The sequence below is a fragment of the Aulonocara stuartgranti genome (genome assembly GCF_965226115.1).
Source record: "Aulonocara stuartgranti genome assembly, chromosome: 10".
Lineage (NCBI taxonomy): Eukaryota > Metazoa > Chordata > Actinopteri > Cichliformes > Cichlidae > Aulonocara > Aulonocara stuartgranti.
In genome coordinates, this window is record NC_138946.1 from 22,704,693 (window position 1) to 22,730,461 (window position 25,769).

The window sequence follows — 25,769 nt, forward strand, 5'->3', positions numbered from 1 at the left end:
ACAAAACAGAAGGTCAACCATCAAACGTAGCCTCTTAAAATGTTGTATGATGTCAGTCTGCCACGGATTACCACAATTATGTAACTTTTCAAGACTTTTTCATTCACGTGGCAGCTCATTTACTATATGTATATATTTATATATATATATATATATGTTCATGAACACTGGTTTGGCTGTAAACTCCATGCGTGTGTAGGTCCAGACATTTTCACAAGACATACAAACAGACCTCTAGATAATGACAGAAGCCGTGACATATGAAAGATAGCTTTATTGCACAAGGTGTTAAATGATCTTTTTAGTTTTTGCTTTCTTTTCATAGAAAATGTACCTTTGAACACAAGCAATTGCTGTAACAAGCAACTCAAACAAATGTTTGGGATACCCTCAACATTTTTTTTTTAAGTTTGGATTTTCATACACTTTTTCCCTTCAATTTTTCCCTTTTAGCAAGCATGCAATGACTTAATTTGAGGATGAACAAAATATAAAATAATGCTAATTAAAAAAAAGGAAAAAGGACAAATGACAACATCAAAAGACTTTAAAAAAAGAATAAAAATTCAACAAATTAGTATCAAAAAACGTAAAGGGAAAGAAAAAATGTTGTTGTTTTTTTGCCCATTTCAGAAGTAAAATACTTTTTTCTTAATACTATTTCAATTTTGAAACTGGGGCATTCAACCCTGATGTGTCCCCTGATTTATTCTGACGAAAAAATAGCTCTTCATACAAAACTGTGTATATGTACAAGACTTAATCTATAAACAACACTGACAAAGGTAGAGATGATGGATCTTGTATGAATAGGGTGTTGAATTTTTTTTTACTTAAATTTATCTGAATGGGGTTTAAATGACAGGAGCCTGAACGATTCAGGTTTACAGACAGACTCCTGTCCAGTATATACACAATACAACAGTAGTTTGTGTGACCAAAAGAGCTATGAGTCCCTGATTTTCACTTGGCTGAACTAGTTTTAGCCACAGGCCACATAGCTTTGTACCGTTTGGCCTCTGGTACCAAAAAATTTAGACCAAACAAGTTGAACGGAAAATCAAAACGTGAAAATCAACCGAAGAACAGATTCCCCTCCCCCTAAACAAACAAACAAGCAAACAAAGCAAATGGATGAATAAATATAAAACCACAAAACCGCTGCTTTGTAAATGCTTAAAACAATCGATCCATTATTTTCTTGTGTGAATGCACGTTAGTGCAAAAAAATGGAGGGGCATCGAGATGAAGAAAGTGTGGCGTTTACAGTACTTAAAACTGGACAACAACAATGATATCGATCATATAATTTTCAAAACTGAACTCCCTGACATATAACATCTCTCGACATTAAATTATCTTACTTCATTCACATCATGACTGGGACTCCTTCAGCTAGCTGTCTTTTTAATCTACGAAGAGCAAAGCCTAGCTGTGTGGCACGGCTGACGGAGAAGTTGGCAGGATGCTCTATCCGTGACTGTCAATCTCTGCCGCCCGTGCCACAAATAGAAGCCTTAATACTCTATAATAACTAAAAGTCTGTGACCACTTTGCAGCAAACCTTCTCCCAGCATAAAACTTACTCGGGGATCCTCTGAGACACTGATTTGGTTTCTGAATGTTATTGTATTTACCAGCCACTCAGGCTACTGACACGCTTAATAAAAAGTCAAGGAGCCTATATCCTCATGGGTAGACTTATATTATTACAGAAATCCTGGAAGGCCTTGTGTCATGATTGTTTTCACCAAACAACCAAGGAGGCATTGCGATCCAAGGATGTCGTGTTCTGCTGCACTGTCTCACTTCTCCCATGACACCGTGCGGATAGGAAAGCATCCCTCTCTGTCCAAACGTAAGCAAAACACCCTTCTTCTAGTCACCCTACATACAGTAACATACAAAACATCCTGTATATATACTAAACATTTTCTCTCTTTAGTCGAACCTTCATTTTTTTTAATTCCTCTTTTTAAAATTTCATGATTGAGCGATTGTCTCGTTCTTAAAATTTGACATTAACATTAAATTGCTGTATATAATACTACACTATTGTAGTATGTAAAATTTATACTTTGTCATAATTTCACTTAAATGTCAATAATATACCTACATAGAAATATATATGTAAATTCTTTATAATACCAAATATTCTGTATTTGTAATGTGAGAAATTATAGCTGGTTCATTTGGGTTGTCATGATTTGTTTAAGTTAGACAATGTTCAGCTGCAGAGTGATGTGTGGAGGATGCTAATGTGACTAAAATCTTCTTGGAAGGGAACCTGAATCATTACTTTTGGGAATCAACATTATAGAATCTGCCAATAGCATTATGGGGCTTTAAGAGACACAAAGAGGGTGAAAGATACAGTAAGAAGAGGGAACTTAATCGGAAGGCTTGCAAATTGACAATAATACTCAAACTATGGAGGACAGTGTGTGTGTGTGTGTGTGTGTGTGTGTGTGTGTGTGTGTGTGTGTGTGTGTGTGTGTGTGTGTGTGTGTATGAGACAGGATGGCCACACAGCTTCATACTGGCTATGGTAGTCTTCATATTCATAAACACAGAGGTTTTAGCTCCTCGGTTACAGTCAGTATTTCAAAATGACCACAGAATCGCTTCCTGGTTTTTCGCTGTGCAGCTCCTGCGGGAGCTGAGTGGAGCTGAGCACCAGCCGGCTGGAACTGTTAGTTGGAGTTAGTAGTTCTTTTATAAGAGTCCCACATGAACATGAAAAGTAGGGTTAGCTGGGTCTCTGTCTGGGAGAACATCTTTCCCAAGGTAAATCAGACAGGATGCTGGGCAGTTCACCATTAATTGGGTTTGAAGAAAAAATGGTTGCATGCCCATTCAGACCCAGATCGCAGAGCGCCAGAGTGGGGCTGGCTGAGGAGTGGGACAGCAGTCTGTGCAGAAGAATGGACTACACCAGCGTGTATGACTTGGAGTAGGCCCCCACACTCTGTTTCTGCAACCTCCCCAGTGCAGAGGAGCTGCTCTCTAGGAGCGAGTCTCTGGAGCCCCCCACCTTGTTACTGTTGGTGGGGTTGCTGCTCGTGCTGGAAGTGGAAGCTGTTGCTGCATTATTGGAGCTGGGCATGGTGAGAGTCCTTTGAGGCAAGGTGGCAGTGCCAGAGCTCGCACCCAAGCTGCCCAGCCCAGAGTGGCCCAGTGTCTGGGCCTGCTGCTTCGCAGGGTCTAGAGTCTTGTGACGGCCCTGGGTGTGATACGCCCGCTGCGTCAAGCTGCGGATCGACGCTTCTCGCGGCGGCACTGCTGGGCATGGGTCATGCAGCTCCCCTTGCTTGCGGAAAAATGGGTCTGTCTTCATGTAAAGGGGTAGGTTACAGAATTCACCTAAAAAAGCCACAGAAGAGTCAGGACAAAACCATACAATTCATTCATATGAGTAATAACCACTTCCTATAACGGACACAAGTTGGATATTTTGCTTGTGTATCACAAGTCTGTTACGTGCATGCAATTATTAGTGCTATTAAATATTTTTTGATTCATCCTTGAATCATCCAGAGTAGCAATAATTCATTGGCTTGCACATTTATCTTCATTGTGTAATAAAAACCTTTCTTTGTTTATACAAATGCCAACTTTACACAGAGACCTTTTATTCCCATTACAATATTTCCAATCTGAATATTCTGACCTGATCACACCTCTTTGCCCTTCATTGTGTCTAATGAAAGGCAAATGGCAAAAGTACAGAACAGAGCAGGCATCAGTGATATGAAAGTCAGATACAGTGGCTTGCAAAAGTATTTGGCCCCCACAACTTTCCACATTTTGTCACATTACAGCCACAAACATGAATCAATTTTATTGGAACCCCATGTGAAAGACCAATACAAAGTGGTGCACACGTGAGAAGTGGAATGAAAATCATACATGATTCCAAACATTTTTTACAAATAAATAACTGCAAAGTGGGGTGTGCGTAATTATTCAGCACCCTTTGGTCTGAGTGCAGTCAGTTGCCCATAGACATTGCCTGATGAGTGCTAATGACTGAATACAGTGCACCTGTGTGTAATCTAATGTCAGTACAAATTAGAGATGGCACGATACCACTTTTTTATGTTCGATACCGATATCATAAATTTGGATATCTGTCGATACCGATATGAATCCGATATAGTGTGTTTTTAATCAATAAAACGTATTTTTTAATATCTTGCTGCTTTTTGTATAAGTTCATACTCAAGTTAAAAAACAAAACAAAACACTAAAGCTATTCTGTTATACCTGTATGCAAAAAATACACTGCACCCAAAATATTTCATAGTTCAGCAAAACTGATCAATCTAATAAACTTAAACCTGCACCAGCCTCCCTATTCTGGTATTTTAAAGAGTAAGCAACCTAACCAATAGGGCTCTAAAACTCCCAGCAAAAAAAACCAAACAAAAAATAGGGAACCACCCTCCACCTCATGATGCTTAATCGACGTAATCAACTTTAATTTGATGCAGTGTGAAAAAAATGCACAGAAATCAATTAATTTTGAAGAATAATTAAATAGATTCAACATCTTTCTTCAACAGAACTGCAGACTGCACAGATCATCCCTTCCCAAAGGAAAAAGTACTATAGCTTACTAGGGTATATTAGACTTAACAGTTACTATATACAGTAATGGACTTCTATACATTTTACATCAGATTAAAACTTTGGGTGTAAGATTCAGATAATTATGTATTAAAAGCTAGACATATTAAATGAGAATAAGAAAGAAAAGTATGTCTTTGTGCCCCCTTTTCCCTGTTAATGCCCTATCGGCCCCCCTGGCTAAACTTTGCTAGACCCGCCCCTGCACAGTTACCAGCCGTCAGCTACGTAGAAAAGGATCCTGGTGTAGAAAGTAATGTTAAATAAATTCTAACAACAGCTTATCAAGCTTAAACGTGCTGCTGTTGTTCAGCCGCTGGTTTCCTCTTTCTGGCATGAAGTGGGCCAAAAACAAAGAAGAGAGACGGACTCGCAACAGAAAAGCCGATCAGCTGATCATTGATCAGTTTCACGACTGAAGTAGCAGCAGGAGAGGGAGAGAGAGAGAAGAGGCAGTGGCTCCATATATCAGTTGTTAAGCTTAACGCGGGAATGCTTTACAAACATTCAGAGATGAACTTACACACTTGCTTTACTTCTCTCTGGGATCACTTCCTCGGAGATGAAATGCGGGATTGCTAACAAGGCTACAAATACACACAGCCGCTCTATCACGTGACACATACTGCTGCAACGTGCTAAGGTTATGAGCCGAGTTAGGCCATGTAGCAAGTTTTGTGAGGTTCTTTTCTGATATTTAATGGATCGGATTACATTTTTTATTTCCCTCCGATATCCGATCCAGTAATTAACGTCAGTATCGGACCGATACTGATACGTAATATCGGATTGGTCCATCTCTAGTACAAATACAGCTGCTCTGTGACGGCCTCAGAGGTTGTCTAAGAGAATATTGGGAGCAACAACACCATGAAGTCCAAAGAACACCCCAAACAGGTCAGGGAGAAAGTTATTGAGAAATTTAAAGCAGGCTTAGGCTACAAAAAGATTTCCCAAGCCTTGAACATCCCACGGAGCACTGTTCAAGCGATCATTCAGAAATGGAAGGAGTATGGCACAACTGTAAACCTACCAAGACAAGGCCGTCCACCTAAACTCACAGGCCGAACAAGGAGAGCGCTGATCAGAAATGCAGCCAAGAGGCCCATGGTGACTCTGGATGAGCTGCAGAGATCTACAGCTCAGGTGGGGGAATCTGTCCATAGGACAACTATTAGTCGTGCACTGCACAGAGTTGGCCTTTATGGAAGCGTGGCAAGAAGAAAGCCATTGTTAACAGAAAACCAGAAGAAGTCCCGTTTGCAGTTTGCCACAAGCCATGTGGGGGACACAGCAAACATGTGGAAGAAGGTGCTCTGGTCAGATGAGACCAAAATGGAACTTTTTGGCCAAAATGCAAAATGTTATGTGTGGCAGAAAACTAACACTGCACATCACTCTGAACACACCATCCCCACTGTCAAGTATGGTGGTGGCAGCATCATGCTCTGGGGGTGCTTCTCTTCAGCAGGGACAGGGAAGCTGGTCAGAGTTGATGGGAAGATGGATGGAGCCAAATACAGGGCAATCTTGGAAGAAAACCTCTTGGAGTCTGCAAAAGACTTGAGACTGGGGCGGAGGTTCACCTTCCAGCAGGACAACGACCCTAAACATAAAGCCAGGGCAACAATGGAATAGTTTAACACAAAACATATCCATGTGTTAGACTGGCCCAGTCAAAGTCCAGATCTAAATCCAATCGAGAATCTGTGGCAAGATCTGAAAACTGCTGTTCACAAACGCTGTCCATCTAATCTGACTGAGCTGGAGCTGTTTTGCAAAGAAGAATGGGCAAGAATTTCAGTCTCTAGATGTGCAAAGCTGTTAGAGACAGACCCTAAAAGACTGGCAGCTGGAATTGCAGCAAAAGGTGGTTCTACAAAGTAGTGACTCAGGGGGCTGAAAAATTACACACACCCCACTTTTCAGTTATTTATTTGTAAAAAATGTTTGGAATCATGTATGATTTTTGTTCCACTTCTCACGTGTACACCACTTTGTATTGATCTTTCACGTGAAATTCCAATAAAATTGATTCATGTTTGTGGCTGTAATGTGACAAAATGTGGAAAAGATCAAGGGGGCCGAATATTTTTGCAAGCCACTGTATAATATGAAAATGAGGAACTGATGTGGAAGTAGATTTCAAAATGGCTTGGGACAAAAATCTAGTTGTTGTTTTAGCAACCAGTGGCTTTTTGTTACTCTCATCCTTGTGTGTCTTTAATTGTGGGCATGCAATACATACATATGGGTGTCCTAACTGTAATTATGTGTAATTCTACATGTGCACTGAATGTAAAACAAGTACAAACAACAAATCAAAAGAACAGCGTCCCCACATGGGTCTCAGCTCTGATACTTACTTTTGTTAGCACGGTGGGGAATGGGCACAGCCACATTTTTACCGCGGTCGTAGTCCTGCGGTTTGGGTGGTGAGGCAGTGAAGCGGCAGATGCCTGGTTCAGAGGGTGTACTGAGAGAGGTCATGCTGTCTGCTGGGTCATTGGTACCTGTCGTCATTTGATCAGACGAGCTATCAGAGATAAAACATTCTGTGATTGTAAACTTGGCGTGTTGTAGATGCTCCTCCAGCTTGGCGTGCTCATACGCCCTAGCCAGCTCCTCGTAGGTGGAGGACGCGCTCTCTGTGGACACCATGCTGTTCCTTCCCTTATCTGAAAGAAAAGAAGTGTAGTTTTTTTCAACCATTTACTTAGCTACTCAGTTACAAGAGAGTAAGTTTTCTTAATTTTAACCCACCTGTGTCCTGTGAGAGGCTGGCACTGTAGCTGTCACTCTCGGTGGCTGTGATGCCATGAGAGCCCATCGTCCGCCAGTCAGACGTCAGAGTTCGTGCAGAGGCTGTTGACTGACTTTGACTTGGGCGGCTAAGCGTCCACTGGCTGGAGTATCTGTTTCTAGAGCTGTGGGCTGATTTTATGCTCTTTCGTGACACTGGGTCTGAGAAGAGAGAGGTCACAGGGATCAGAGAACATCTAAGGATCAAAGATGCTTGGTATCCATGTATTAGCTGTCAATAAGTCTATATTTTCTCAAATGTATTGGAGATGTACTTCAATAAAAGATCAAATCTGTTGCTCATATTTAAAGCCTCAAACTATTTCACTGAAAGCTGTGACAAGCAGAACAAATATGAACCTAAAACAAACTCACTTGTGCCAGGCCGAATGTCTGACATGTCAATCAAAGGGCCTGAATTCTGGATAAGGGCTTGGTGATGCAGAGAAACGCCTGTACAGAAGTTCTGTGGATTCACTGACTGGCTGAACTCTGTGTCTGTCACCGGCACTGCTGCCTTGTCCTCTCCTGTTGCAAGCAAGGAAATAAACGAGTTACTAAGATCTTTTAGAGGCTTCTAAAAACCCCTCTATGAATGGCAGCTGTGTTGCTGTCAATGTGTGGTCACATGCCTATCTGTTTGATGCCTTCCTTGTCTTCAATGAGGAGCTGGACACGTGGGATGTCAATATGGAGCCTTGGTCCTTGAGGAGGACCCTTCACTGGAGTGTCTATGCTTCGATTGTTCTTGCTACACAGAGACAAAAAAACAAAAACATATATATTAAGCCTGAAATTGCTTGTAAGTGATTTATTTATGCAAAATACAGCTATTCTATACAGTACACATAACAAATAAAGCTGTCTCTTACCTGATAAGCATCTCTGCAAGGCTCTTAGCATCTGCGAGAAGACGGTATAATTATATAATTAAGACATATTTTTTCAGCTTGTCACTTGTGTTAGTATATTAAATAGTTTACTTCCCACCTCTAAGTCGTTTGAGCCTCTTCTCCTTGCGTTTCTTTCGTATAATGAAGAGCAAAGCAACGCCAAGGGTAACCAGAATGACAGGAGAGCCGATAGAGAACAGTTTCTTCACATCGTCCCCCTCTCCACGAGCTGATTTAATGGGAGGGATTGTACCTAATGAGAGTAGAAGGAGAAGAAAAATTTGATAAAATTTACAAGAGTCAGTAACAGAAACATGAATGAGAGGAAAAAGATACACCAAGACCTAAAAAACTAGGAAAGACTTACTCCCATCGTAGTCAGTTGTGGCAAACTGGGAGGTCTGGTTGCCACACCCAGCACTGTTGCAGGCCTTCATTTTGAGCTCGTACCAGGTGGCCTCTCGCAGCTCACTGAGGAAAAGCTGATTTGTGGAATTGGCCTTGAGGCTCTGCCAGGCCCAAGTACCTTTGGGCCTAAAGTCCAGCATCAGGTCAGTGATAGGGCAGCCCCCGCTGGTCCAACCCTGAAGGTTGAGGCCTGCATGAGTGGAGTTGATGTGCGTTAGCAGTGGCTGGTCCTTGTTGAACACCGGTTCTGGAAAAGGAAAAGACACTAGGTTAGAAAGATAATCATAAATTAGCAATTTAAGATGTATTTATCTGTGATGCATTGATGGCTTCATGTTTGAGAAGAAAGTTGTAACTGCTGCTACAAGAACAGACAGTAAAGAAAGAGAAGATTTATTTCGACTTAATTCCAGCTTCAACACTTTTCTCTAGACCCCTCACCTCTTCCATGCGTCTTTGCCTCAATGATCTCACTGATACGTCCTGAGCCCACACTGTTCTTGGCAGCCAACTTGACCTTGTACCAAGTTCCACAGCGGAGATTGTCCAACCTGAAGGAACGCTCGCTGGAGCTGATGAACACATCTCTCCATTCCTCTGTGTTGTCCACAGAATACTGCAGCACAAATCCTGCAGGCACACCAGTACACATTTATGTCAAACACAGCTACTAATGGTGGTGTATCCTTGCTGCAGCTCCATCTGTTGGACACCAGGGGGCAACAATCAGCTACAATTAGCTACAGCCAGCTGCGGTTTGACTTCCTTTTACCTAGAAACATAAGCTTGTTGCACAACTGGATAAGTACATATGACATCAAAAGTGTGAAGCACCCTTAAAAAACAGGTCAACAATATTTAAATACCCCTGATGGAGCTTCCTCCATTATCCCCAGGAATCCAAGCCAGGGTGATGGAGGAGGTGGAAGTAGTGGAGACAGTCAGACGAGGCTGGTCAGGAGGAACTGGATGTACACACACACAGACAATAACTTAGCACCAGGACAGAAGTGTCTGTTTCACTCAAATAAGTTTATAAATTTTCTGTTTCTTCTTACCTTGTACCACAAGGTTTACTATGATGGTGTCAAAGCCTAGGGTATTAGTGGCCGTACAGGTGTAGTACCCAGAATCCTCTGCTTTGACTAAGCGTAGCACCAGTGTACCATTGGATAAGATCTGCCGTTGGCTGTCAGCTGTCACAGGAATGGCAGAGTCCTCACTGATAAAGAGCAGACAGGTTATTCAGGATTAAGAGCAGTTTTAAAAAAATCAATTTTCCTCACAAGAAATAGCATCAGCATGTGTGCATGATATCTCTGATATCTAAGGGTATACAGTGACCGCTCTGACCTGTCTTTGGTCCATTTAATTGTGGGAGTAGGCTCTCCCACTGAGCTGCAGGGCAGACGTACTTCCTTCATCCAGGGAGTGGTCACAGTGCCCCCAAAGGACAGGATTTTAGCTGGGACTGCACACAAAGATGCAACCAGTAAAACTCAACATGCATCTTTAGCACATGATGTTAAACTCAAATAGTAAGCATTACACCAAAATGACTCTATTCATACTTCAACTTGTCTTTCTGTGTCTGCTTTTGGATGATTAAGTGGGCCTGAATCGTTTTTCCTGGGGGATTAAAAAGCTGTACCATAGTGTTTTAATGTAGCCCCCTGTCAAAACTCTTAGTCTCGAGTCTATCATTTCTCCATAAATCCTCCCTTCTATTGATTTTGCCTGCTATCTCTCTCCCCAAGGGTCATTTTACTGGATAGGCCCTGTTCATCACCACATAATTAACAACAACGTTTCTTGCAACACAGCCGCTGCTCAATCAATACCACGGCTGTCAATCAATAGCAGAGATTGTACACAGAGCGAGAGGGAGGGAGACTGATGAAAGTGATCTGTGTAAAGGAGATCATGCTGCCAGTTCATAGCCATGTTTACCGCGCTCTCCCTGATAACCTTTGCACAAATCCCTTTACCCTTCTTCTCTACAACTGGCATGCCTGGAGGACCCACCTTTCCCAGCAGGCTCCACAGTGACCTTTGCGCTAATGTTGCCTCTTCCAGCAGTTGTCACAGCTGCAGCCCAGATGAGGTATTGTTTACCGCGGGTAAGGTGCGTGATACGGTAGAAGAGCATCTCTGGGTTGGCCTCATACTCACTGGGAGCCTGGGACAGAGGGCACGCAATGTCATGTTAGCAAATAAAACAGTAATATAACAGGAGTGGTGGCAGCTTGTGGACTTGATTAAAGTGCTACATTTTATAAAGCTACAAAGGAAATTAAGATGAACATAACATTAATTTAGGCTCTATTCTGTTTAAGTTTCAGCATAACATACGTGACACCAGGAAACTGAAACTAATGCTCCTGCAGTTGACAGATTAAACAGTTTTTTTTTACATCTGTCCTTTTCCTATTGTGACACATCAAAATGCGCTCAGTGAAAAAGGAGGTGTGCAATTTTCCTTGAACACTGTCGGTATCTTGAAACAACAAAAAAGCATACTTTTTGGAGAAATAAAGGGAAAGCCAAATACATCTGTCAATGTCATCTGTTTGTTTAAAATTTTAACTTATTAGCCTCACTGGCAGTGTTTGCCTCGTGATAAAAGGCAGAAATGATACATATATTGTTTCTCGAATCACTTAAATCCAAAGCACAAACATAGAGTCCACTGAGATGTTTTGTCTCTGATACACTGACAGCAACTTGCATTTTTGACTCTTTCTTTATTTGTCTTTCCCAAAATTTAAGGATGATACTGTGCATTATTTTTGCCGGGTTTTCTCAGCTATGGCTGACCTCCTTATGGATTCCATTTCCACCCAGATCAACTTGTGAATTTATTGTCTGAACAACCTAGATCTTATGCTGTATACAACTTGACATCATTTGAATGTTTTGAGGGAGTTAAAGCTTTTTGCAGAGTGTTTTGGTTGTAAAGGAGAAACAGATGTGGTATGTGGTATTCTCTCTCTCTCTGTTTTTTGTTTTTTTTTTGTTCAGGCAAAACCCATAAAACCATGTCTTTTTTTAAACAAAAACTATAGAAAATATGCACAGCGAGCAGTATGATTGCTCAGAATTGAACACAGGTTTTAGGTCAACACAAGAAAGGCAAAACAGAAAATGTAAACCTTTGTGCGGCGCTGTCTATTTGTCCCACTACTCAAAATAAATTTGATGCAAATGACCTACAGCTACTTATAATGCTGTACTCAACACTGGATTTAAGGTTTGCTTGGATGTATTTTTCCTCCAAGCAAACCTTTGAGAATGAACACACACTCACCTGCATCCACACAAACACATACATGGCAATGCACAAAAAGACTGTTGTCTCTTAAGATGATCCGCTGTTCTCTCTCTTTAATCTGTTCATCTCTGTGTTCTTTCACCATTTGCTTTTTCTTTCCCTCTCTGTCTAGCTCAGTGAAGAGGACTGGATGGAGGGACACAGGGAGGGGAGGATGTGCATAAGTGTGTGTGTGTTTGTGTGCAGGGGGTTCGAACATTCCTTCAGCATCGTGGCGGTGTTGTGGTGATCCAGGGAGTGATACAGGGAGATAATGAAAAGACGGACAAAAGCACTCTCATCTCGATGTGACTGATACCCTCCTCTCTCCTCCATTCCACCCTGCCTGTCTCTCCCTCTTCCCTCATCCCTCTCTTTTTCTCTCATTTCCCCTCGGTCTTTCCCTACCTCTAATGGTGTGCTTCTTTTTCTCTCTCAACCTTCTTTCCACCCCCCTCCCTCCTTCCCTCTCTCCTCCCTGCCTGTGCTCATTTACATGGCACTCATGCACAGAGAGGGAGGAGTATTTGTGAATAATAAGAAAGTGAGATTCTAGCCTGATATCAGACTTCACCGTGTGCTGGTGTTTGTGTGCACATGATCTAACCACAATTGAAATGCTTGCACGTATGTGTATAAATAGAAAATGTCGAAATGTGATGTCTCTGTGAGTGTGTGCTTCTGATGCGGCAGTGTGCATGTGTGAGCTTGTTCTCTGGCTCATTTGCATATCTACGTCTCATCACGTTGCCAAGACAACCTCATCTGTTCATCTGGGAGGGCAGGAAATAAAGCGATGGTGCAAACACAGTGAAAGAGAGACATGCGCAACACACACACACACACACACACACACACACACACACACACACACACAAATGCATGCATACAGGTTCATTTAATAACAGCGCTTACAAATGAATTATTTCCATTGGTAATTTAATAAGTTACTTGGTTTACACGGACCTCAGAGATAAATTGGCCCTATATGAATCACACCCACAGAGGAGGCACTTACTGGCTGTCCAGATCCGGGACTGGAGCAGTAGATGGTGTACTTGCGGATAATGCCATTTGGTTTGAGAGGAGGCAACCAGGACACAACCACACTAGTTGAGGAGGAGGGAACTGCCTTGATGCCAGCCGGTGGACCAGGAACTAGGAGAAAAGACATAGCAACATCAGCATGGCGTGTGTGTGTTTGTGTTTGTGCAGGCACATGCTGGGTGTTGGATAGCTATTAAAGTGAACAGGCTTTTTTTTGCGGATTGGAAGTCTTAGCCTGTACTAAGCTGCTCTGGAAGGACTTTGAAAAACATCCTTTTGAGGGGATGGCTGTGACATATGTTCATTCAGACACTGGTCAGCAGTTCTGACTCTGTGACACCCAGCATTCTCAAAACTCTCAAACAGATTAGACATTAGTGTCTGATCCTCTGCTAGCCACTTCAGCTTGGCACTGGACACTGTTTAATACTCTGATTACGAGATAATGGCACAAAAGGGGCTTAAAAAACATGCACACTTTACAAAAACACATCAGGACACTGGATACTGTGAAAGGTGAACAATAATGCTTTTGTTTCATTGGTCTTACAGTACTGGGTCCACACTATCAACCCTATTCAAACCAAACCATAAATATAACTTGTGCCTGACAGTGGGCCTCATCTGGCCTCTACAGAAGGAGGCTACCACAGTGTAAGACCCAGCCCTCTAAATCCATCCCCCATTCCTCTTGTTTTCTTTGTGAGGCCCCCTGATGCTCTCTACCCTCAGATCTCTTTCCCCTACAGAGGACATGAGTGGGCAAGAAAACAACAAAAACTCAGAAAGCAGAGATGCAAGTTTTAAACGAAGTAAGCAGGGACAAAAAAAGTGACAGGGATCATGTAACAATGGCAGCAGGGAGGCGCACAGGAGGCTATCATTATCATAACTGGACCCCCATGTCAAAGCACCAGTAGGAGATGGGACAGTCAGGTCCCATCTGGTGCCCAAAATCTGCCCAGGACTCCAGACAGACAGATACACAGACAGACAGTCTGCCAAGACAGTCTGCTGCAGAACTAGCACAACCCAAGTGATGATGAGGAAGAGAACACTACTAAGTGAACAGTCTCATTTATAAAAATACACGATGGAACACTGAGTCAATCAGAAGAGGACAGCAGTCTAGACACAAATAAACAAACACCTCAGCTGTGGTGTTTCTCTTATAATTTTTTCACTCATTATTTTTTTGTCAGCCAAGAACGGGCTGTGCAATCGCCATTGTATCTTTCCATCTTCAGCCCCCCAGGCCCCTCCTCCTCCTTTATAAAGAGACATGGATCTGGCTGTAATCCTGCCTCCAATGGTGTAAGCACAAAATTAATTCTCTCTAATCCAAAAGGAGTTAATCCCTATGCCTATGGCAAGAGGGCTGGTGGTAAGGATGCAGGCCCAGGCCGATGGCTGACTCCTGGATGCTATATGCTCTAAGACATCACTTCTCCCTCCTCCTCCCGAAACACCTCCCTTAGCCCTGAGCTGTGGACTCAAAGCCTCTTAATTCTCATTAGCACAGCTAATGGAGATTCCCAGCATAGCTTGTTATGAGCTTTTGTTATGGGTTTGAGATACAACCAGCTCCCTTTTTTAAAATCTACCTCTATCCCATTTCCCATCTCCTTACATTGCACACTTTTCTTCATGTAAAAAACAAATGAATTGTATACTCACGATCCTCTCGGGTTTGGATATAGAGGACATTGCTGCGGACCCCATCGCCAGCTTGTGTGTAGGCCAGCACCTGAACACTGTAGTTAGTGAACTTCTCGAGCCCTCGCAGTTCCACCTGTTCACGTGTGGTGGTGATGTTTTGCATCTCTCCCCATTCTGAGGGAGAGGAGAAAAACTCTTTTTAGAAGCTGTAGGTGATGATAGGAGTAACAACACACATCAACTCTGTTTCCTAAAAAATATATTTATTTGCAGTTGCATTTATTTGGTAATGTAATACGTGGCCATTACTTTTTTTTTCATGAATATAATTACCTTCCTATTTCAAAATTGTGTCTAAAGGAGGAGTAAATATTTTTTTAGGAAACAGAGTTGCACAGATATTGGACCTACAACACACAGACACTCATTGCTATACTGTGTGACTTTCTGATCACAAGTTTTATTAAAAATCTAAGAAACTATGACAGACTTAACAGAAATCTTTGGGGGTGAAAAATAAAATAAGTGCAGAAGTGCCAAAAACTCAAATACCTTAAGGCGACTTTCAAATTAAAATGACTAACTTAAGAGCTGAAAAAAAAAAACATGTTTGCAATATGCTACATAAAAATGATGTTGTAGCAAGTCATAAGAACTCTACAGAGGCATCTTTTTTATATAACTCAGTCAATTAAATGTGATTAGGACTTATGCTTTGTATTATTAGGTGCATGATGTTGATCGTGTCTGGGGTGTTGGTGCTTCTGGAGCAGTTATCTGGCAAATAATATAGCACGCTGTGCAACTAACTGTTAGTTTTCCAAGAGTTTTATTTGTATGTAGTAAATAGGTATTTGTGCCTGTGTGATGCACCCCCGCTGTCTATGGATGGGTGCATCACCCTCTCATCTAAATGTGGTCACTTCTGTCAAATCAAAGGCTAGCCCTTAAGCTAAAGTTGAGCCATATCTCCATCTTGGACATACAATCTATTTGACAAACAGACAAATTCAAAAACACACAGGACCAGGAAGTGCTTTATGAGAAAGGTGTGGATACACATTAAAACATTCTGACTCACAGCACTGACAGAAAGGTAGGTGAGTGGGAGGATGGGTTGGTGAATCTTAGAATGAGATAGGTGATAATTACTCTGCATTGGCCACTGGGCCTGGCCCCCACAGCACCCACCTCCGTCAGGGAAGAGGGACCAAAACACAACCCGGTAGCCTTTCAGCACACCGTGCAGCGTCAGCCGTGGAGGCTCTGCCCATGTGATCACTGCCTCATCTGATGTCACAGAGATTGCTCTCACATTCTGCGGAGGCTCGCTGGGCACTGGGGAACATAGAGAGTGAGTGTTAGTGCTGCACTGTTAAACTATATTTGAGTACTCTTAGTGTTTTAATGGCTTCTACTGAAATCTGGTCCGACGTAGCATGGCAGCCGAAGCACTGATAAGTAATAATAACTCAATGTCACAAACCACAGGAAATCTCCGCTGAAATAAATCAGTCAAACAAGCTCAAATTAGTCCTGAATAGCTCCTTGTTCATTCCTAGCTTTTAGAGAGGAGAGTAGAAGTGGAGGGGGGTTGATGGAGAGGAGGAAGAGCACTGAGAGAGCAACATGAATAGTAAAAGAGCTACACCAAAGGGGTCAAAATGCAGATGAGCAGGGTGTGAGCTGAAATGTGGAGGATACAATCTAAAGGAAGACAATGTTCTTGTTTAAGCTAATTGAAGCTGTAGAGGCAGCTTCTGACTACCTGCGTGGCCAATTTTCATCATCCAAGTGCCCGTCATTACTCTCCTCTCAGACAGGAAGGGTCCAAAAAAGTATAAGAAATAAAAACACGGATAATAGACAGAGGACCAGTGAGGAGGATGACAAGGGAACCCATGGGAAGAAAGGGAAGATAAAGAAGGCAGACCAGGGAAAAGGGAGGTAGAGTGGGCAGACATTTAAAGAGTAATGGGGTTCCTTGTTCCTCTCTCGCTCTCTACCAGCCTAATGAAGGTGCTAATTAAAGTGGAAAGAATAATGGGGGATGTGCTGCAAATTTATTTCTAACATTTTGTTTGAGCATGCATTTCTACATGCATGTTATGTTCATTCATGAGTGTTTCATCCTGTTATTGCATTTGACTATTATTTTCATGTGTTCCTTTTGGATGTTTAAATTTTTTTCTTACAGTCCCTCCTCTTTTCCTTCCATACTCTCCTAAATTGTATCTCACAGTCTTCTCCTCGTTTTCTTCATCTTGCTGTCCACTTACCATCTTCCAGAGTGGTAGCATTGATCTCAGTACTGGATGGGCCAGTCCCAGCTCTGTTGAAGGCTTGGACCACCACCCCATACTGGGCAAACTTCTTTAGGTTGTCTAAGGTGTACACTTCACTGTCCCCCGTAGCTTTCATCTCCACAATACTATACTGGCCATTGCTACCTGGACCGTTCTCTCTGTATCCAATCTGGTAGCCGCGGATCACGCCGTTTTGCAGCTCCTTTTTTGGAGCCTGAAAGTTTTGGAGAAAAAAAGTTTTACTATGAAATTTGACAGCAATATGTAAAAAAAAAAAAAGAAATTAAACGAGATAAATTCTAAATTTTAGTTAGTTAATTTTTGCATTTCTGTAACCAACAATTTCACAGGTGTCTCTTAACATTTTGGATTTGTTTGTGACATCACTGAAACCTTGTTGTTTTAAATCATGGAGCATATCTTTATATCCCATCATTGTTTGCTTTCTAGTTATTTCCACTTATACTAGGCTTAATACTTAAATGAAGTCGTAAGCAACAGTGATTTTACCCTCCATGTGACTCGTATGCTCTGAGATGTCATCGGTTGCAGGATTACATCCATCGGAGGCCCGTCAGGTGCTGTTGATGGAAGATATCAGATAGTGATGGCTCTACTCCATACAGAGACAGCAAAAACAAATACTAGATAGGCAAAAAAACGTGATATTTAGAGAAAAACAATCACTTACGTGCTTCTTCGGTACTGATTGTGAGCTCTTTGCTGGGAAGACTGCGGCCAATCTTGTTGTAGGAGTACATGCGGATACTATAAACGCATGCCGGGTGCAGCTCTACAATGTTGGCCTGATTGTTGGTGGGTGAGATGTTCCTGGTTGTGTACATGTGATCCCATGTGTCTGTTGAATATGAGCAGAGGTTTATTTTTTCAGTTTTTAATTATTGAAATAACTTTTACATTAGGGATTAGGCTTGTTGTTTTTAATAACCCACCTGACTTGTTTTTGTACTCAATGTCATAGCTGGTGATGATGCTGTTGCCATCAAACCTTTGGATCCAGCGCAAGTTCATGCTTCTGTCCTTCACCTCCCGTACTTCGAGCTCGGGAGGATCGGGTGGCTCTGCGTGAGGGTGGAAAAAAAAAGAATTTTCCTTTGTTTTTACCACCATCAGTATCTCGTTAAATAACCTTTCCTCATTAGGTTGTTTACATACTTTTTTTCCCCTTAATTCTTTATTTAAATAAAAGAAGAGGGATTTGCAGTTGTTTGTAGAAATACCTTGTACAGTGAGTTGGATGAGCCCTCTGCCCTCTCCATAGGAGTTGATGGCATGGCAGGAGAAGAAGACAGAATCTCCTCGCTCGGCTGGGTTAAGCTGCGAGCATCAGCACAAGCAGGGAAAGATGACGTGTGAAATTTAGGAATATAATATCCTAAAAATATTCCCATAATAACTTCCTTTAATAGGACTTTTTTTAAAGCTTATTAAACCCTGCAATAGCCTATAGTAGAAGTAGATTTTTTTTTTAGCATAGTTCGGTGTAATGGCATTAAGCTACACTAAAGGCCTGAAGAGTATAAGTATATATTATCTGACCTTTAGGGTAGAGATGACTTCATCCCCCTTTTTGTTGATGCTGATGGAGTAACGGGGATTTCTCTCTGCGTCAATGACTGTGTCCCCTCTCTCCCAGCGGATAATAATGGGCTGCTCGCCCCGTGCTGTGCAGTTCAGCTCCTTGATCTGGCCCTTCCTTGCCATGGTAGTGTTTGGGTGGCTGGTGATCATGGCAGGGACTGAGCAAATAGACAAGTGTCAGCATGATGAATCGTTTTGTATGGAATAATGACATGAGGGAAAACGGGCGTGTAGTATTGGAAACTGAGCAAGGATATATTACACATGTATAGACATCTCTTTTTTTCCATTTTATTCCCCATTTTCATTTCATGCTTCAAGCCCCACTGGCCTCTAACACCACCTCCTCCCTCTTTTTATTATTTTCGGTCTCTACTTTCGCTTCTCTTCCTCCTCTGTTACTTAGACGTAGATTATTGATTGAAGAGGTTCCTGTGGTTTTGCTTTCATCACTAATTCATCAACCCTTTTCCCCACCAAACATTCTGTAGCGCACAGGCTGACAGCCAGAGAACATCAGTCAATAGGAAAGGCACCCCCAGTGAAGGATGTGCAGGACACAGACTAAGTTAGGCTATGTTAAGCACAGGCCGCACTAGCCTGGGGCAAAAGTGCATCTTAGAAGAGCTGATCCCTGTCCAAAAAGCTGAGACTTATCTCAGCGCAATCCAGGAGATGTGGGTTTGAAAAGAAGTGGGTTCATGCCAAAAAGCAGAGGATTGACACTTACTCTTGACAGTAAGGATCATGCTTTTACTGATGTCTGAGCCCACTCCGTTGGAGGCCTGACAGAGGTAGTACCCCCGGTCGTCTTCAAGAACATGTCGGATCAGCAGAGAACCGTTTGACATGATCTGGATACGGCCAGTTAGTGGGACAGGATGGTACTGCTGAGGGTTTCCTACGCCTGCAGGACACAACACAAAGCATGTTCAAGTTCAAGTTCAAGTTCAACTTTATTGTCACTTCAACCATATACAGTTGGATGTATATGTACATACATATGTATGGAAGCCTGATACTTTTTCTTGTTCGTGTGTAGCTTTTACTGCAATGCCATGAGGATAATGTGCAGATTTTACCTTTGGCATGTTTCCACATGACTTTTGGAGGGGGGTAACCTTCCACGGAGCAGTTAAGTACTCCAGCTTTTCCATAGATACAGTCTTGATTGTTGGGCTGCACCACAAAACGCGGCGGCACTGAGAAACAGAAATCCTGATTTTATATAAATGGAAAAACTTGGTAGAAGTTACAAAAAGTAAGTGATCACAAAACAGTTCTACGGTTACTTTACACATTACACGTCACCCCTCACCAGTAACAATCAACTGTCTTTCCCAGCTGACAGTTGCAGCAGCATTGCTGGCGATGCAGGTGTAGTTTCCATTGTGCTTCAGTGTCACATTGGAAATTTGCAGGGAGCTCATGAACTCTTTGGTCTCTATTGCAACACCAGAGGCAGAGCCTGGCACGATGAGCTGGCCGTCTTTGTGCCAGGTGATGCGTATGGGCATGTCCCCAGATGACACCACACAGGCGATGTACATGAGCTTCCCCACTGAGGTAGAGGGGATATCGAAGGGCTGGATGAGCGGTGGCACTAGAGGAGAGAGAAAGGAAATCAGTGGAATAAAGGCAGTGATAGATGTTGAAGAGCGGCAATGTGGCCATCTGGAGCAATGCTAAGAGTCTGAGAGAGAGAGGGAGAAGGTCATTGGCCAGTGGGCCCCTCTTCAGCACCCCCCCACCACCCCACATCTCCTGCAGCCCATAATAGCTGCTCTGGTTACAGTCCAATTGGCAGGGGGAAGTCATTCTGTTGCCATGGTAATGGAGGTTGAGGTGGGGGTACTACAGCTGAGACATCTGGGGGATTTAATCTAGGCTTCATTATTATTCATCTAATTAAATCAGAGACACACTCACACACAGGCACATGTACACACCCTCAAACACCTCTGCAGCTGCCCTGCTTACTGCCATCGTTATCCCGCTCACAGACTAAATGAAATACGCACGACAAACATAAATCTACCCCCAAAACACCATTCATCTGCATTCAACAGCATTACTAAAGTTGCACTTGACAGCTTTGTACACTGGTGTCCCCCAAGTAGCAGTGACTAGCTGCTCTTCATCAAGAAATTTTACTTGCATCGCTTTTTTCCCCATCTTTTTTTAAGCTAAAGGAAGCAGTTTGAAAACCAAAGTAGTATTAGATTTCTGATTGTGATTGATTTCTTAAGATTTTTTTTCACTACTGTTTTAAGTGAATTTGAATTTTGGGTATGCATGGAGCATTACCTCTAGTTGAAATAGATTTGGGAAAAGCGTGAAGATGCAATATCTCCCTGTCAACTGATGTGTCACTTTATCTCTACTGCAGCCTAATTCTATAAATTGGGTTCATAAAATAGGTATAAATTTACCAAAAACACTGCCCAGTGCATCCGTACTCCTCTTCAGCTTTACCTTTGACAGTGACGTGGACAGTCTGGTTGATTGACACCTGGGGCTGGATCAAAACGCTACACAAGTAGGTCCCCTCGTCTGCGCCCTTCTGCACGTCTGTGAGCCTCAGTGTGCCGTTCTCAAACACCACTTGACGATGATTATCAGGCAGCTGCATGCCGTCCTTCAGCCACTTAATGGAGTAATACGGGTACCCAATCACACGACACGTTATATAGGTATTTCTGCCCGCCACTGCGGTGATGTCTCGCATGGGTCTAATTCGAGGTGGACCTGGAGACACGGGGAAGAGAGGGAGGGGATGGAGGGAGGAGACAGAGAGAAACACAGAGGTTGGAGAAAGGGGGAGATGAGGTGAGGGAGGTCATGGCAGAATATAGAGGGCAGCCACGGAGACAGGAAGGGAAGAGATAAAGGTTGAGGGATAGAGTGATTGGGGCCAGTTGACAGGTGGAAAGGGAGGTTAGTTGTGCCCCCTTTACTAAAATCTGATAGAGGATATTTGTTGATTTTAGCCTAATCACATATTCACTCAGTGTATTGTGTGTATAGATAGATAGATAGATAGATAGATAGATAGATAGATAGATAGATAGATAGATAGATAGATAGATAGATAGATAGATAGATAGATAGATAGATAGATAGATAGATAGATAGATAGATAGATAGATAGATGTGTGCAATGCCTCTCACTAGGTCCTGTATATTTGTATAGATTCAGGTGTAGAGTGCATTTATATTGAAAAGCAGACAGGCACCTCTTACGTTTATGCGCGCTTGGTACTCGGCGCTACCGGCCGAGTTGCGTGCGACGCAACGATACACTCCTCCGTCTGGAATAAGTGGACTGCTGACGTTGACGTGCGATACAGTCAGGCCATCCGACAGGGTGTACTGGCTGGTCTTGTAGGTTGAATCTCTAATCACAGGTTCATCGTCCAGTGTCCACGTGATAGAAGGGGGTGGGGCTCCTTTGGCCGCACACATAAGGGAGAAAGGCTCGCCGGGGTTTACCACCCGCTCGCTGAAGGAAGACACAATACGAGGAGTACCATCTGAGAGGACAGGGGGAGAGAGGAAACAGAAGGACATAAATAGAAAGTGAGAAGTTCTGACAGAAAAGCAGAATACTTGAGAAGTTGCAAAGCCCACAGCAAACATATTAACTTTGAACACAAAGACTATGGCGCCTAATACCTGCACTTATTTAAGTCACTGTCCACGTACCCTCTAGCAGAATAATAGAGAAGTCCTGAGCAGTGTGGCCCTTTCGGGAAGCAAAGCACTGGTAGGCCCCAGAGTGAAGCTTCTGTGCTGCAGTGATCTGCAGGGTGTCATTGTGTTGTCCTTGGATGGAGATGTGCTCGTCTGGGACAATTGGCTCTGTGTTCCTGTACCAGGTGATGGTGTATTCTGGAGAGCCTTCCACAGTGCAGGTGAAGAACAGTGTGCTGCTGATGCCCGTTTTCAGATTCTTAGGGGACAAGGTCACTCGTAGTGGATCTGAGAGAAGACCACAGGAGTTCATAAAACAAAAATGTGGATCACTTTAATAGTATATCTGCTATAATAATCAAAAGGCATCAATGTGATTTGTAGCCTGCTAACTTACCTTTTTATTTACTAATTATGTTATCTTATTTCAAAAGGTGTTTTTTGTGTCTTTTGCCTTTCCTGCATCACTCTAAAATCATTAAACTGGATTCAAAACATGACACATGGTGCTTACAGTAGGCGTTTTCATTCACAGAGATGGGGAGAAAGAGAGCGAGTACAATCAGCAGTGGTGACTCAATCAGTTGGACGCACTCATTAAAAAAGCAGCTGGAGATATCGCTTCACATCTCTGTCCACTTGTGTGTGTGAGTGTGTCTGTGTGTCAGCAAGAACGCGTGTCTACATGTGTGTATGTGTGTGTGTGTGCACGCAAATGTCAGTGAGCAATAAGGCAGCTGGTGGTGTATGCTGGGGGGCATCACTGTGCCTCCCAACCCCCCCTACTCACCCTGTCAGAGTCACAGACTGTGCTGCCATGATGTGCCCACTGGCAAAGCCTACCGCCTCTCTATTCTCTCGCTCTATCTCGCCTCACTCCCTTTGTTTCTTTGTATACTTTACACACTTTAGCTCAGCCTTTCTTATTATCTCGTTATTACATTGTAGATAATGTCATTCCAGCACTGTCTGGGTGTCCGACTGCCCCCCGCATGACCCCTTGTCTTTATCTCTGTCTTCCTCACTCTTCTTCTTTTCTGATGGTAAATGGTGTTGGCAGCTGTGATATGGAATCAGCCTGAGCGAATTACCGCCCTGTCTTTCCTTTTGAGGTCTGATATGATGGGACATCCTACAGCTCACACATATGTTTGTAACAGACACACTTTAGCTTGGACTTACATGTGCGCCCCAAACCAAACACTTAAAGGTGCTTACAACTATGTCTGTCTGCAAGGCTGATTCACTGACAAGACAACGAGCCAGTCTGCCAGATATTTTGCAAATGTGTGTGAGCGTGTGTGCGTATCTGTGTGTAATGAGCCTCACACACCTATCACGTGAAGCTGTCCAGACACCTCCTTTGAGCCAAAACTGTTGGTGACCTCGCATGCATAGCTGCCGCTGTCTTCTTGCCTCAGGTCACTGATGGTCAGCCCTGTCAATCGCCGCGTCCAGCGGGCATCTGAGGGTAGTGGGCGACCATCTTTCAGCCAGCGCACAGTAGGGCTTGGGTATCCTCCCGCTATGCAGGGGAGCTCAATACTATGGCCTGCGTAGACCTCCCCTGCTTGGAAACTGTCCAGGATGGTGGGTGCAGACTCGTTGGGGTCTGGAATGCAGACATGGTGTTACATTTTTGTCAAGACAAAGAGAAAAAGGTAAGTTCACACACCAGTTACTCACCCATTACAGAGAGCCTGGCTCCATTGCTTTGCCGTGTCTCGCCACTGTATTTATGCTTGGTGATGCACCGGTATGTAGAGAGAGCATCCTCTTTTTGAACATCGGAGATGTAAAGAGCCCCAAAGGAGGTCAGCGAGAACCTGTTACCTGAGGAAGACACATTAACAAAAGATCAACATTAATCTTCTTAAAGGAGAAGTGACAACAGGCAAAACATCACTCCGAAGACCTTGTGTGTAAAAAACTTTTCACTCCCTCCTGTTCCCACACTTTCGTGATGATCACTCTCGTTCAAATACATAGTGCATACTGCAAAACCATATTGTTCTTAGAACAAACAGCTGCCTGAACAGTTGGCACTACCTGCCTAATAATGCTGCTTCCCAAAGCCTGGCACTCTTTCAAGACCTGGAGGACACCCAGCGGTCACTTACACCACCCACAGACAGAGGAGAGACAGATTTACTGTCTCCCTCCACACACAGCTTATAACTCTTGCACATCACACTAACTACCATCACAAAACTCGTTAAGTGTTCTTCCTTTTATGCATGATAAGAAAACAGGAAGGCCAAAGATCAAATGTGCCTCTGTGTCTTCTCTTTCTTAGCATTTGTTTTATGCTACTCAAAGAACAGTTATGTCAGCATTACAAAGTCTTCAAGCTGTGTATAGTGAAGGCAGACATCAGTTTGCAATGACTCCCTTTACCAAGATATTCTTGCGTAATTTATACAGAACATTGTTTCTTTGCATAAAGGTAAGCTATCTTACATTTCCTGATAAAGTCCACAAACCTCACATTAACGAAGCTGTACTATGTCCTCACAGCACAAATAATCTCATAGTTTACCTTAAGTGTGACAGTCATTACAATAAGATTTCTTTAGGTTTGTAAGCATTAATTATCAATTGTGCCTTTTAGCATCCAACCACGGGGCAACAACTGGACTGGCTGCTTTCACATTCACCAGCATCAATATTTAAACTACAGAGTCTGTGTTTATCAGGGTCTTTCAGAGGGTTGAGCAGGTATACGGAAGGTAGCAGTTATGCACTGTGAATGTGTTTGCATCGAATATACTGTATGACCCGGGAGGAGGCACAGGCTGCAATTTCACAGCAGCCTTTGTTTGCCCCCTTAGAATGAAGCCTTACAGGATAATGAGCACTTTAAGACTGCTACTCCCACAACACCGACGACTAGCCTGTCACAACACTCTGACATAGGCAGGGAGAGAGAAACAGAGAGAGAGAGAGTCAGCAGGATCTGTCAAAGCCATTCTTTCTGTCCCTGTCTGCAGCAGTGAACTGAATTCATCCCATCTGCAGCCTCTTAAACAACACTTATTACACAATACACATCACATTAGTCCTCTCACTATCCAGCCATCACAACTGAGTGGTTTGTTCATAGAATCAGTCTATCGTTGGTTGACTCACTTCATGTCTTTGTGTGAACCATCATCAGTCTCACCCTTTTCCTCTTGCTCTCTCGCTTTCTCGCTGTTTTCTTTTTTTTTTGTTGCTCTGAGTTTCTAAGCAGAGTGGCAGACAGAGTAAAATATTAATTACTAAATCCGAAATCACTGTGCTCCCTCAGCTTTTATTCATGCTGACTTGACTAGACAATGAGAAACAGAACTGTACATCTTTCTCTCTCTCGCTCACACACACACACACACACACACACACACACACACACACACACACACACACACACACACACTCTGC

The 25,769-nt window shown here is 42.9% G+C and overlaps 1 protein-coding gene across 2 annotated transcripts in view; it reads right to left on the minus strand.

The window, feature by feature from the left end:
- Positions 1-259: 259 nt before the first annotated feature.
- Positions 260-25,769, minus strand: part of LOC309715536 (cell adhesion molecule DSCAML1-like) — a gene marked incomplete at its 5' end in the record, with an annotated part of 54,146 nt that continues 28,636 nt past the window's right edge. The window contains 30 exons of one of the 2 annotated variants that reach the window (XM_082548737.1): positions 260-3,363; positions 6,996-7,307; positions 7,393-7,593; positions 7,807-7,959; positions 8,064-8,182; positions 8,304-8,334; positions 8,422-8,577; positions 8,692-8,979; positions 9,174-9,362; positions 9,599-9,697; positions 9,791-9,954; positions 10,086-10,203; positions 10,758-10,911; positions 13,061-13,200; positions 14,767-14,922; positions 15,940-16,086; positions 17,028-17,268; positions 17,565-17,635; positions 17,746-17,913; positions 18,008-18,136; positions 18,296-18,392; positions 18,615-18,814; positions 19,387-19,563; positions 19,739-19,858; positions 19,975-20,259; positions 21,132-21,404; positions 21,893-22,189; positions 22,362-22,637; positions 23,683-23,961; positions 24,036-24,182. In XM_082548737.1, coding sequence (XP_082404863.1) covers positions 2,930-3,363; positions 6,996-7,307; positions 7,393-7,593; positions 7,807-7,959; positions 8,064-8,182; positions 8,304-8,334; positions 8,422-8,577; positions 8,692-8,979; positions 9,174-9,362; positions 9,599-9,697; positions 9,791-9,954; positions 10,086-10,203; positions 10,758-10,911; positions 13,061-13,200; positions 14,767-14,922; positions 15,940-16,086; positions 17,028-17,268; positions 17,565-17,635; positions 17,746-17,913; positions 18,008-18,136; positions 18,296-18,392; positions 18,615-18,814; positions 19,387-19,563; positions 19,739-19,858; positions 19,975-20,259; positions 21,132-21,404; positions 21,893-22,189; positions 22,362-22,637; positions 23,683-23,961; positions 24,036-24,182 — 5,621 coding nt within the window. In that variant the 3' untranslated portion in view covers positions 260-2,929. Of the gene's footprint in view, positions 3,364-6,995; positions 7,308-7,392; positions 7,594-7,806; positions 7,960-8,063; positions 8,183-8,303; positions 8,335-8,421; positions 8,578-8,691; positions 8,980-9,173; positions 9,363-9,598; positions 9,698-9,790; positions 9,955-10,085; positions 10,204-10,757; positions 10,912-13,060; positions 13,201-14,766; positions 14,923-15,900; positions 16,087-17,027; positions 17,269-17,564; positions 17,636-17,745; positions 17,914-18,007; positions 18,137-18,295; positions 18,393-18,614; positions 18,815-19,386; positions 19,564-19,738; positions 19,859-19,974; positions 20,260-21,131; positions 21,405-21,892; positions 22,190-22,361; positions 22,638-23,682; positions 23,962-24,035; positions 24,183-25,769 lie in introns of both variants that reach the window. The other variant, XM_082548736.1, reaches the window with a different exon arrangement.